This window comes from Linepithema humile, chromosome 4 (genome assembly GCF_040581485.1).
Source record: "Linepithema humile isolate Giens D197 chromosome 4, Lhum_UNIL_v1.0, whole genome shotgun sequence".
Lineage (NCBI taxonomy): Eukaryota > Metazoa > Arthropoda > Insecta > Hymenoptera > Formicidae > Linepithema > Linepithema humile.
In genome coordinates, this window is record NC_090131.1 from 16,918,528 (window position 1) to 16,932,637 (window position 14,110).

Genomic DNA, 14,110 nt, shown 5'->3' on the forward strand with positions numbered 1-14,110 from the left:
GTGACGAGCCAAGGGACGTTCTTAGACCTCTGTTTGCACGTCTCTTATCCGCGACGATCTCGAGCGAAATCCGGAGCTTCGGTCCAGCCGCATAATCCCGGCCGCATTAAAGCGTCGTCTGGTCGCTTTAAAAAGGAAAGAGAGAGCAAAAAGAAAAAACCGATCCCGCATCACGTCGTTTGGCTTTCCCCGCGACACTCGTTTGGCTTTGCGTGCAAACTCGAGGCAGCAGGGGCGACGACATAAAAGAAGAAGGAAGGAACCGCATGAAGGAGCAGGAAGGGAATTGACGGGATAAAAGGTGGCGGAGAGAAAGCGAGACAGGCGGAGAGAGAAAGAGAGACGAGCGGCGCAGGCACCCTTCGGCGATGATACGAAAATACTGACACGCGTCGGACGATTGATCCGCGACACGTGTCCTCAATGCTGCAATCAGCGTGCCTGACTGACGTTGCGCGATGCAACCCGCAGCCCGATTCATTATTTATGAACGATTTGAAAACCGATCTGCCGAGTAAAGTGGTCTTTTTTAAAGACGGGGGAGGAGCGCCGCACCGGCGGCAGAAACCGTGGGTGGTTTTGTGCGCCGCGCGGAGGGTTAGCGTTTCATAATCTTCTGATGGACGTCGCGACGAAAAATCTTTTAAAAGAAATTCATCACCTAAATTGAATACCAAATAAACGTTTCAAGTCGAAAGGTTTCAATCGCGATCAGAATTTTTTCATTATTTCCCGATTTATTGTAAAAATGTTCTTTTTTCACGAAATAGATTAACATAATCCCGCGCGTGTATTTATTACCGTTCGTCCCGTCAACAATTGGCACCGCAAGGGATGAAGGAAATCTGGTGGACGGTGATAGCAAGGTGGAGGGTATCTTTTCCTTTGTACCGGCAGATACCCACTTATCCGGCGGTTTGACCAGCGCGCCAAGATTTCACGGGCTTTCGAGTACCCCGGCGCAGGACCCGGCGCGGAGAGAGGCACCGCCGAAGGACATGCATTTTCATTCTCACCGAATTATTCTGTCCATCAAGCGGCCGGAGGGAAGAACGGACGGGGAGTCAGTTTTCAACGAGATCTACCACCGCGGTCCTTTTGTGCGGGCGAATTGGCGTCCTCGGTCCTGGTGACAAAGATCCGAATGCCCCGAATTGAAAAGTCCATCGAGAAGAAAAGGATAGCCCGTGGTATATTGCGACGGTAAGATATTGAGGCATTGTGAACCGCTCGTGGGGAAAAATATACGGCTAAATAAGATCGCGGGGCGGTGTTTTATGGTCGCGCGGGTGGGTGCGTTCGAGAATTTATGTCTTATTTTCGGGACCAACTTGCTACTGCTGCCTGATTAGATCGCGAGCCGTTAAAGCTGCTTAGTAGGGTTTGATTTAATGGATTTTGATTGTGCTTCGCTATATATCTTGCGTGAACGGCAGACTTTTTCATGTTAAGCACGCAAACTGTAAACAGCTGATATATTGCTTGGAAAAATTTATTTCCAAATTTTTATCCGTGGAAACTCGCGTAAACGTTTCTTTTCTTCCGTTCTTCTATCGAATCACTTTGTTGAATTAATCATCGAAACGACGGCATTTATCTCGAATTCAGTACACCCTCGCAAATTTCACTTGCCGAGTCGCTTGTTCGGAGATCACCGAGGATATCGCGTTAATCCACCCTTTGCGTCGGAAAAACTCAGTCTCTCCCCTCCGCGCGGCCTCACCTGGGCGTCCTCGATGGTGGATTCGTCCACCTGCAACGCATTTTTCACGGGGATTAGCCACCATGATCACCGTCTCCCCGGCCGGATCCTTTGTCGGGACGATTGCGTTATGCGTCGTAGGAGCTCCTTTGCATCGGCACCACCAATTCGGGAGGATTTGTTTCGGCACTTGGGGTGTGGTAAGCCGACACGAGACCAACGCTCCGGCGACGCAGCTAATAACGAGGAATTATCGCCGCGATACAATGGGCTCGCGGGAAATCCTCTTTGATGTCGACCACGGAAAATAATACCGCGCTAATAGAGCGAGATTATGGCATAGACGACGCATCATCACGAGGATCGCATCCCCGTCGCATCTTCGCGCGGCGCTAAGCTCATTATCTGCTACCCATTTTTGTTATAATGCGTCACTCGATTCTATCCTTTTCAATTTAGCAAGCTAAATTTAATTACAGTATCATAAATTTCGATTTATAAAAATAAATTTATTCTTATATATAAATAAGTTCCATTAAAATGTTGTGAAAATTAAATTTTTCAAAACATCAAAATACAACGGAACGTATTTGATTCTCAATTATAATTATATCGGCTGGATTGTAATTGTAGCAAATATTATATCTTACACAACGGATTATAAATCAACGGTTTCTGCCGCGCACTGCGCCCTATACTTTGCTCCACGCGTTGCGATGCGTGAAACGAATCTTTGTAAAGTTCCTACATATATCGCGGAGCGTATCACGCGACATTGGATGTATCAGAAGGCTAATTGTCTTCCGCTGTCAGTTGCACCCCACTTGGCCCTGTCCGAGGCACACGCCCCTCCAGGCTACGGCATCGCCGTGGACGCCACCGCACTATTTTCACGTCTCCCCTGCATCGAGTCAGCGAGTTCACAAGCGTGTTGCACGCCCCAAATTACACGCCAGAAAGGATAAAATAATTACACGTTGTCTGCGGCTTTTTCGACGTTGCGCGTTCTATTTCTACAATGTCACCGAGTAGTGAGCCAGTATTTGAAGAAAATCATACGTGAATTGCACAGCTGCGACTCCGCGTGTCAAACGTTTTACACCAACAATAAAAATACGGCAAACTGTCGTAGCTTAATATTTCATTCATTTTTATGACGAATTTTTTTACAAAAAGCATATCTTTTTGGGATTTACTTTTTTAAAAAAAATTCATAAAAAACATTTTTGTGCTACTATTTTAATACTCAACAATAAGTAATTATTTCATCTAAATTTTTCAGGAACTTTTCTCTCTCTTCTCTCTTTGCGAATATCGAGAAATTAAAATATTACCACCAGTCTTGTATTTCCATATGATGACCATTAAAAATACTGTAATTTGGCGATGACTATATATATTTTCGAGACATATATATTTCATACTTCAAGACTCTGAGGGTCGAGCAACGCCTGCACTTTTTTATGCACGCGAGCACACATGAGAAATGCAAGGTGTTGCTATCATCACGTAGAACGTGAGAAAAAGAAACGCGAGTCAAGAGAACAAAACTCCAAATGAATGGGAAGACTTTCGGGAGGCGTGTACGATCACCTGTCGAGCAAGCATCGATTTTACGTGGCTAAAATTGCTAAGCAGCTGAAAGTTACAGACTTGAGTTGATCGTACGTTATTGGTTTATGCTTTGGCAAAATTCACAATAATAATCGAAAATTATTACGCTCAAGAATAATTGTATGTCAGCTAGAGCAGAGTCTTCCGACAAGTGTATTTCCTGAAGACAGCTCTTCGTAGGTGGACGCCAAAAATAATGTATAATTTTGGCAATCGTTCGCATTATTCCTATATAATTGTTACAATATTAACTTTTTTATATAAGGAAGTATTGAATGCGTAATTATTTCTATTATAAAATTGCACAAAATAAAAACAAAGTAACAATTTTTTTTTACAATGTGAAAGAACAGAAGTTATAATAGCGAAAATTTGATGAATCTATGTCTATTATAATATTGTACATTAACATTAATTTTAACGTTATCCACATTTGCCAGAAGGAATGTAAATAAAATCTTTTATTATGTAAAGATAAGGCAAAGTGAATAGAGAACTCCTTGCATCAGCGAGGATAGAATATACTTTGGCACGTAAAATGTGTGTGTGGTTAGTGTTTGTCTATCGACATCAGAATTGAATTTTTCAGCTGAGTCTACAATTTCTAATATTCTGCTGACTGCGCACGTCGTGTAATGTGGATAAAAATATTGCATTACTATGTAATGTTGAACAGACACAAGAGTACATAAAGAAAAAAGAAGAATAAATAGCTCGTCCCCTCGTTTATGTGAACGCGTTCAATTATGAGCCATTCGGGCTGCCGAATCTCAGGCGGTTTTAAAAGGCAATAAAAATGTAATTTGTAATCACAATATTTAAAAAATAGATATTTGTTAATTTATAAATATCAGCTAATATATATATATATTGTATTAAACAGTAGTAAAAAAAACTAAATTAGTCTTTTTTTAACACTACATCAATTTTATTTAATTAACAAATAGTTTCTTATCTAAAATCCTCAGTTAATTTGTTGTTAGTGACTCTAAACATTCCTTGAAAACTTATTAATTACTACAGAGATGGGAATTGGTTGCAACTTTCGACTCGATTTTCTGATTAACGCCTCCTGCCCCCTCCTTGCCGCTCGCATGCTAACAACGAGTCGCCAAATGCGCTAACAACGCGCATAACTAAGGTGCGCGATACTCAGTCTCAGGAATGTCCATATCACAATAGATTTCCAAATCACCTGTGAAGTCCCATATTTATTTATTTGTCCCATATTTATATATTTATTATCTTGTTGCATATGTGATACGGACATTCCTGCGCGCACAGTACAGAGCATCGAGATAACCAGCATTGCGGAAAAGAGTCAACAATACTTGCGAGAATCGATATAACACGGATTTTTTAAGAAGTGGAAACAAAAGCTCGATCATTAACCAAATTATTCTGCGAGATATTTATCTTGGTCTCCTAGTTCCTAAAAAATATTTCACAAAAATGTACTCTCATACATAGTGCAAAATTATTAAATTTATAAATTTATCGTTATAGTACTTATAGATGTAGGATTCATCGCGTGATTTAAACTTGAGACTTTCGTCTCAAAGTATATTTGTAGCTGTTGTTATAAATTCAATCACTACTATACTATGATATCGCTTAAAATGACACAAACTCTTTCATATGTTATATTATAATCGTAATATAAATCATAATAAATAATGAATCAGATTAATAATCCAAGTATTACCTTAGGGAAAAACGGCGGAGAGTCTCGTAGAAGTACATTTACGTTGGAGTCCTGTAAGGGATTTGCAGTCCGACAGGGATTTAGAGATCCTGTTTTCCGATGGGTGATCATCGGATCCGTCGTGATCCGGAAACACCACTTGCCCCGAGCTCTTCAATGTATTTTCCTCCGGAAAGAAGCTTCTTCCGTGCTCTTGGTGAGCAGTCGAAATGGGAACATCAAACTTCAGCTCGCCCGTTCCAGTACGATCAGCCTCCGCTCGGGCAATGCCCGGCGGCGGGGCTTTCAGTTTCCTTTCTCCGAGAATTTCCGAATTACCTGAGAAGAGTGAGCAATTTAATCTATACAAATCTTAAATTCATGCGCGTCGTCCGCGACAAATCTACCTCGCGAAGCGTAAGACAATTGAGGATAACTCCCGTGTGCGCCTTGGCTGAAAAATCGGAAGAATCCGCCGTTGTGATTGTTCAGGTAATGCACCAGTTTGTCGGGATTACGCGGACATCTTGGAAACTCGCGGTAACATGTAGACGGATTTCCATTGTTGTAGCCCATCAAGGCAGCTCGGATGAAAGTTACAATCGGAGTATCAAATATCGTAATGGCAATCCAGCTGAAAATATAATATAACGTTAGTAATAGCATAATGACTTAAATTAAGAATCGCACTTGAAATACGATAAATACCCCAGTAAACATATTCGATATCCTATGTATATACATGGAATATTCATAATGTGAAAAAAACATACTGTATATACTATGTACATACATAGAATATACATAAATTTACGTGTATTTAGGGATATTCGTAGAATCGTTTGGATATATGTACATGACGTGTATATTCAAACGAGATCACAGCGTAAATATACATAGAATATACCTCATGTACATGCCACGAATGTGTATTGCACATTCTGCATTCTTTTGGAATATATCTATGTATGTACTATGGACATCCTATGTATATACATATGGTAAATATTTCACATACATAGAATGCGATGTATATACTTTTCACATTCTCTGTATATACATAGAATGTACAATATCCATATATGTATATACATAGGACGTACATAGAATGTTCTAATGTTTATCGGGGCGTTATTTATATATGATAGATATTTGAAGAGAATACGCACTGCTTTAAAAGATTTGTTCCTAATTCCTGCCAGTTGCCTCCCGTTGACGCCATCCTGTACCCTCCAGGGGGATTTCCACTCGCCACTTCGCAAAGTATTCTGGGCACGCACTTCAGATCGTCATAGCGATAGATCGACAATAGAGCATTGAAAATATTCACTCCAAGTCCGTCAAAGTCGCCGAAAGACTCGTTAGGTGCTTTTGGATAGTTTGATGGATAATTATCGGTAAGTGGAAAATTACGGTATGTCTGAAAGATATTTTTAATACTTTAATAAATAATATTTTTTAAATTTTTAGAAAAATAAATATATTAAGATGCAAAAGCTACCTACCGATGAGGCGTTATTATATAAAGATGTGATTTTAAGTACATTTGAAATTATATTTTCATAAGATTCACCGTCGTACGATTCTAACGAATCTAGATTGTTTGTTTGTTTTGATGATCGACCATCATTTTGAACGAAAAGATTCGCAGCGAGCTCATATATGCATCTATAGAATAAATTAATATAAATAATGATTAAATTATATATATATATATATATATATATATATATATATATATATATACAAGGTGTCCGGTAATTGCTGAATCACCTCTCGGGTATAAGTAGAGCAGATTAAACCGAGTAGAAAAGTCCTTTACCGTTTTGCGATTTTCGCAATAATTAATGAGAAATTAGTTAAAAAATATCTACCAATTTGCGCGAGTTTAAGCGCGCGGCGAGGAAGAGATCCGTAACGGTACAGCCCACACTCAAAAAAATGATCTTGCAATAATAGCTAAAATTTTCTAGGTGTAAAAAATTAACTAAAACAGATAAATGATTAGCAACTGTTGTGATATTGCATATGTAATTACTTAATCAGTTTAGATGACAGAAACAGAATATATATCTGTATTGTTTGTGAACTTTAAAAAGAAAGTTTCTCTAAAGCGCCTATCTATATAAGATCAATCACGTGTTAGATCATGCAATGAATAACATTTAGCAATGGTACCTAAATTTTTCAAAAGCTATTGCTAGAACATTACTGCTATAAATTCTATATGTGACAAACAATGTTTTCACAGATACGAAAAATAGCGATACATTCTTGTTGCGATATCTAGAAATCTAACTACATCAGCGAAATATTTTTTTGAGTGCACTGTTATTTTGTTACTAGGCGCGCGATGAAGCGTTGGGAGGAGCGTTCTACAAATGTCAACGGTAACATACGAGCGACAAGGTTAGATTTTTGCGTCGTAGCGACCACGTAACAATGGACTGTCTCTTCTCGCCGCGCGCTTAGATTCGCGCAAATTAGCCGATCTTCTTTAATTAATTAATTATTGCGGAAATCGCAAAACGGTAGAGAACTTTTCTACTCGGTTTAACCCGCTCTACCTGCACCCGAGAGGTGATTCAGTAATTACCGGACACCCTATATATATGTGTTTTTTATTATTGCATATTACTGCACAAACGCAATAATATTTTTAAAAAATATATTTGCTAATATTTTTATCAAAAAATATTATATCATACTTACCGTAATAAATCTGTCACATTATAGTTCTTCTGGTAAAAATCAAAAACGCATTGACTTTCAACTGATGATTTTTCGAAATATTTTAATGAATACTGAGCGCGAGTTTCGGAACACAAATATGAAAGAAATCCGATAATAATAAATTTACTTATCATTTTGCAGAGTAATTGCGAATTATTTTTAATAAAGATAAACGATTTTGCTTTATGCGGTTAAAAAATGGGAAATTGAATCACTTTTCTCCTTCACCTTCTTCGTACACTGTTAAATATAATATTCAGCATTAATATCACTCTAGCATCACATTGCGTAAAATCACTTGAATATTAATATCTTTTTAACGTATTGTGAATAGTTACGATCACAAATACAGATTCTTTAAATCTTTATATCAAAATTTTGGAATATATTTTAACAGCGATTTAGTTTTTCGCGAACGATCTTGTCACCTTTCTAGCTTTTACACCAACTGAAACTTTCATCGAAGCCAACCTTGTTTAACCATTCAATCGGAGGCAAGTAGGTTGGACTGAACAACTCTCACTTTATATTTGAATACGTATAAGGCTTGTCTGTGTATGCGCGCACGCATGTGTGAATTCATCTTACTGTTCGGTTCTCTTAGATATATCATATAATATATAGATTGAATAATTATCCAATCAACCAGCAATCTCTCTCTCTCAACAATATGGGTTTTATAAATGTCAAAAATTAATTTTTTACTGTATTATTTAGCAAAAATTTATTTTTGACACTTATAAAAACCATATTATTGAGAGAGAGAGAGAGAGAGAGAGAGAGAGAGAGAGAGAGAATTAATTTTTTACTGTATTATTTAGCAAAAATTAATTTTTGCTAAATAATATAGCAACAAATTTATCAGGCTCCGCAATATGTTTAGAATGCAAAAGATTACTATTCTATTAAAATATGTAGGAAATATGCAGGAAATATAGCAAGGTAAACAAGACGCTTTGAAAAAAAAACGAGAAACTTTTTGCGGAGCCTGGTATCTAAAAAATTATCGATAAATATTCTATTCGCATTTATAATAACTATAAAAAAATTTTACATCTTGAAATATCGTGTTACAATGATATATTTCTCTTACAATGATATATTACAAGCTTCTTTTACATTACAATATACTTATTAACGTTTCCCTTTTCATTAAAACAAAGTGCAGATCACTGTTAATTAATAGTAATATAAATAATTCAATAAAAAGGAGTGTATCGTTCGTGCCATCAACGTAAGTGATTGTAATCATACAAACATATGTACCGTTATTCTACATAAATAACAAATTTAATAATTTACATTGTAAACACGAATGATTAGATCTATGGCATCAAAATATTTACAAGTAAATAACCATAAGAAAAAGAGTCGCAATTTCAGTTTAATCCGACAATTCGGCATTATCGCAGGCTCTCCCTCTCTTCGCCAGTAAATGACACAGTTTCGGGCTGCCAATAATATCGCCTAGAAAGACGCTCAGCAAGTAATTCTCCTTCATCGGCTCGGGCGATGATTTGTACTCACTGTAAAATTGTAATAAATACAAAATAATTATCGTACCGATACAAATGTGCTAATTCTAGATTTCACGTAAGAGATATCAGATCGAAAATAAAACTCCATAAAAATTGCGTCATTAAAATTGAAATGAAAATTCAAGATACAAATGGGAAGTACAATGTTAAACGCGTGTTTCACGTGCCGTTTCACGTGCCGTAGCTTCAAAACGTCCTATTAAAAACAATCAGTTATCTTATCGCCTCATCGTTATGGTCTCCTCGACGTCTCCAAATGGATTCCTAATTTCTAACGACGCCACTTCACTCACAATCCTTCTATCGACCGCTTTTCCGTTTCTGGTCAGGAAAAGGCGCCCGGGATGATCTCGGGACGGCTTCGTCCTTCATCCACGGTCGGTTAAACCCGTCTAGACGGTAGCTGCCGCCAGTACCTGATCTCCAATTTATCTGCCCTCCTCCTCTCGCTCTGCGCTCCCTCCGCGTACCCTCTCTCTCTCTCTCTCTTACCTGAAGCGCTCCTACTGCGCGGTGCCTGCAGGTGACGAGAAGGCGAGTCGGATACGAAATGTTGCGCACCACGAGAGATGTATCGTGCGTCGACAGACAACGGCGACACGTGCTCGCTATCTCGCGCCGCGGGGCATTAGGAAGTCTGAGATAAGCCGACAAGTTCTCAAAACTGTGGGTCCGCGGAACGACCGATAAAACGGAGCCTGGACAGGACACGCGAACTACGAAATGAGGAAGAAGAGCGCTACGGAAGTGAGGAATGCGGTTATCGAGATGCATTAGGACGCCATCAATTGTACTGCGCCATTAAAAGCTATCTGCTTCCTGCGTTGCTTACAACTGAATTTAGTGTAAGCTCCATCAAGATAGATACGAGGGATGTAGCGAGAGGATAGAACACGTAGACACGATGGTTGGATTTTCTATTATATCTTTAGGGGAAAAAAATATTTCGTCATTAAGAGAGAGAGAGAGAGAGAGAGGTCTGAGTACATATCTTCCAAAAATCTCTAATATGGTATCTTATCGTTGCTGCCGATATATTTCAAGTGGTTTATAAATTAGGATTAGGCGTCATGTATCTTTCATAGATTAAAATTTAATCCTTATTGGTTAGATAGTTTTCTTAAATGTCTGGCAAAACATAATTTTATGTAATATTTTTCTAAAATACAAAATAATTAAAAAATTCGTGTTAATTTTCTCAAAGTTTTATCCCAAGTTTTAATTACTAAAACATTTATTGCGTCAAATAATAACTATTCAATAATAATTTTCTATAAGATAAAATTAATTTTTAAAATATCAGAAAATTTATTTACACAATTGTAATTAATTATTATCATTGAAAAAAATTAGATCAGCTTATATTTAAGAAAGATCTATCATTCATTATTTTTGAGTAATTTGTTGCTAATAACGCATTGCAAATGGTTATTATTGTGCAAAAACGAACACGGTACTGCACGAAAAGTTACGTGCTGCTGCACAAGTAGCACGACTTATCCTGCTCTAATGAACTTGCTAATAAAACGTTTTCGATGATATTTCCCAATCGAGAAGAAATGCCTTTCTGAAATCCGCTTTCGAGGCATAGATTCTTTGATCCGTGAACCTCAGGGTCACGATTGCGTAATACAATTATAAATGAATTACAGTGAGAAGACAGTTTGCATTCTTGTTCCGAATTTGTCGATGCTACGTTTTTAATTTTGCAGCTTATAGCAATTATATAAAATAACCTTCTTGTGACGATATTTTTTTCAATATTTATTATTATAACTTAACTAGTGCTTAAATTATCGAATCAGCAAAGCAATTATAATATCGTCATAATATATCATACCTGAACACTTCGTCCCAATCAATAACATGCTTCCGACTTCTTCTTTGAAGGGTTCGTTCCGCGTATTTGGCACAAATCCTCTCGTAGATGCAAACGTTATTCCCGAGCTGGGCTATTAGCTTCTTCTCAACTTGGCCGACGTCTAAAATCTCTTCCTCAAGTATCAAAGGATGCGCTCGTTTCACTCGACTGACATAAGTATCTAAGAATTCAAAGAGAATACGGTTGGAAGCGGTATTTTCCCAAGATTTTGTTTGCTTTATCAAGGTTCAATAACTATTTATTTGCAATATTGAAATAATGTCGCGTAGATAAATAAATATCACAATTTTTTCAATAAATACAGGAAACATTAATGCATTGTTTAAATTTGCGTGTCTGATGGTTGAAAAGCGATTTAAATTTTATAACAACAATGTTCAGGTTTTTTCAATTTCCGGGTGAATGTATTCTTTCAGCGGTAAGCGGGCTTAATTACGGAATCGTTACACCGCTCCGGTTCGAAGAGAGAAGTCGCAACAAGTGGAACACTCTCGCTTTCGGCGTTCGCTGTTTCGATTCGCGTGTTTTGTAACCAAACGGGAAAGGGAAATGACTTATAATATATGGAGAACGGATATTTTTGTTCGCCACGCCTGGCGGATCACGATACCGATAAGAGTTTTCCGCTAAGCAATACGGACACGGAAAAGTACATATTTTCTTCTACGATTCGATCCATTTACGCTCGTAATTTATATTATATATTACACGCGCTATGTCTGTCACGTAATGTGAATAGGAATTATATTAGTATAAGATAAGTGATTCTGGATGCATTACCTGGATTTAAGGAATAAGCGAGCTTCTTTAGGAAATTGGCGATTCTTACGCTCGCTATAATTACCGGAAACCCGATCAGCTGCACCGGAAGCTCGAAGAGTGGCTCATCTTGTGCGGGTGCCGCCGTCACAAGTGTCAACGCCAGAAAGCAGCAGCCAGAGAGCAAGAATGCCCGTGGCAACTGCATTATGCAGCGGATTCTACGGCATTCGTTAATTAACGTAAAGTAACGCTGTGACGAGATTAACTTCCGACAATGCGCGCGGTTATCTCTTCCTTCTATCGTGCAGCTTTCTCAACTACTTCCACTTGAAAGAGAAACGACTTTTAATACTATAAAACATTAGTTTTTGCATTTTTAAATATAACATTTCAATTAATTTTTATATTTCGAATAATCGTTCCATGAAAGCACAAATTGTAATAATAATTCAAAGCGCAGCACTAATAAATTACACTTCGTGTTTTCCAAAATGACTGCTCTTTTTTAATTAAATTCTAGTACGAAATCTCACGCACTACACATGATGAATCATCCAGTCGTACTTCTGCGAATAAATCAATCGTTTCGAGATAAACAAGCCAATATCAATGCGATGCCAATAAAACGTGCCGATATAAATATTTTTTAATTAAAATTATTAATAATGACTCCGATTAAAATTGAGATTTAAATAATTTAAAGCAGATTGTCGCCTGATATTTGCAAAAAGTCTATTTTTAAACACAAGTGTAACGCTATTTTTTTATACAGAAATTAACACATCTTTTTCGTTCGATCGTCGCGTGTACAGGCTCGAAATATACACTTCCGCAGATGCGCCCACATACCGCGTGACTTTGATGCACCCGATTTGTCCACCGATCAAAAATGCAGCCGACGGACCGGCGGCTGGTTGCTGCTCCGGTAAAAACTTGTTGCTGAATGTTCCTCGAGGTGCCACGAGGCCGTCGTCGTTGGTGCCGACGAAGAGAAAGTGATCGCCCCTTCCCGTCGGCGATCCATGCACGATCCAACAGTTAAGTATGGTATTACAACATTTGGTACATCATGAGAACTTCGTGTCATCTAAGATGAACAAAACTTCACGCTTTTTGCAAGGTTGATACAAACCGGTGTATCAAGAATACCTTTCGACATTATGTATAACCACGATTTAGAAATTTCTTCGACAACAACCTTCGCCCAAATTTCTCTTATTTATTATCTTGAAATTTATTTTCTTTGATGGATAATTCTTCGTAGACAAATCTTCAAAACTTTACTTCTATTATTTGTATTTTTCATTTAATTATAAATCAAAATATAATTTTGTGTTAAAAATTGTTCGCTAAATTTGGAAAAAAGTATGTAAAATGTGTCTTGTTAATTATAAAATTTATATCTACTTGGAACAAATATCAGTCTCAATAAAATGCATTTTTATAAACGGCAATCATGAATGCTTCAAGTGCCTTAATTATGTCACGCATGTAAATTGCATGTTGCCTCGTTGTTCAACGGTTAATGTTTTTCTCTCCTTTTTTGCTTCTATTGTCCTACTTTCGGCTGCCAAAACCTGTTATCGAATCGGTTATGTATGCAATACATAGCGCAATGTTACGTGCCAGAATGCAATCGAAATGTATTAGATTGCGCATCGTGAATATTCACGGGACCGTTTAGAAGCGATTATAACGCATTACACGTCTCACTTATCGATACCGATAAAATAAATTAATAACATTATACGTCGCTTTTAGTAAAGTTAAAAAAATTTGTTTCACTTCATGTATCATAAATGCATAACGAAAGAGAAGCAGAATTGCAACTGGAAATCGCGCGACGCCGATTGGGCATGAGAAATGCCGATAAACTCCAGCTGCGATATCGCGCGATAATTTTTCCCAAATATCGCTGGCTGTTTCGAGGGGAACGGCTGGTGCGGTTTCATTGGCATTACATTCCGCTCCTCTTTGCGCATAGCGCCGGCTCTAACTGCCTGCCGAGACTCTTGGCACGATCTCGTTTATGATCGCACGGCTCGTTGGGAAACGTCCACTCGGGAGTTTGGCATCGAGCTTAAGTCGATAAAGACGCCGGCGATTATTGTAATAATTTTCGCGCGTTTTCCCCCGCTGGGCGCCGGATTATATCGGAGATAGTGGCAGTCTTGTATTAAAACAGGGAAAAGAAT

The 14,110-nt window shown here is 38.0% G+C and overlaps 2 protein-coding genes across 2 annotated transcripts; both read right to left on the minus strand.

Annotated features, from left to right (window-relative positions):
* Positions 1 to 3,587: 3,587 nt before the first annotated feature.
* LOC105672141 (uncharacterized) lies at positions 3,588 to 8,239 on the minus strand. The gene is made up of 6 exons (XM_012366867.2): positions 7,713 to 8,239; positions 6,506 to 6,668; positions 6,170 to 6,420; positions 5,408 to 5,634; positions 5,022 to 5,339; positions 3,588 to 4,748 (listed from the first exon to the last, which is right to left on the minus strand). Exons 1-5 carry the CDS (start codon positions 7,865 to 7,867, stop codon positions 5,023 to 5,025), a joined length of 1,113 nt encoding a protein of 370 aa, XP_012222290.1. The 5' UTR covers positions 7,868 to 8,239; the 3' UTR covers positions 3,588 to 4,748; position 5,022.
* Positions 8,240 to 8,798: 559 nt separating this feature from the next.
* Positions 8,799 to 13,635, minus strand: LOC105672142 (uncharacterized). Its single transcript, XM_012366868.2, has 3 exons — positions 11,934 to 13,635; positions 11,112 to 11,313; positions 8,799 to 9,259 (listed from the first exon to the last, which is right to left on the minus strand). The coding sequence occupies exons 1-3, from the start codon at positions 12,118 to 12,120 to the stop codon at positions 9,118 to 9,120; spliced, it is 531 nt and encodes a 176-aa protein (XP_012222291.1). The 5' UTR covers positions 12,121 to 13,635; the 3' UTR covers positions 8,799 to 9,117.
* Positions 13,636 to 14,110: the final 475 nt, after the last annotated feature.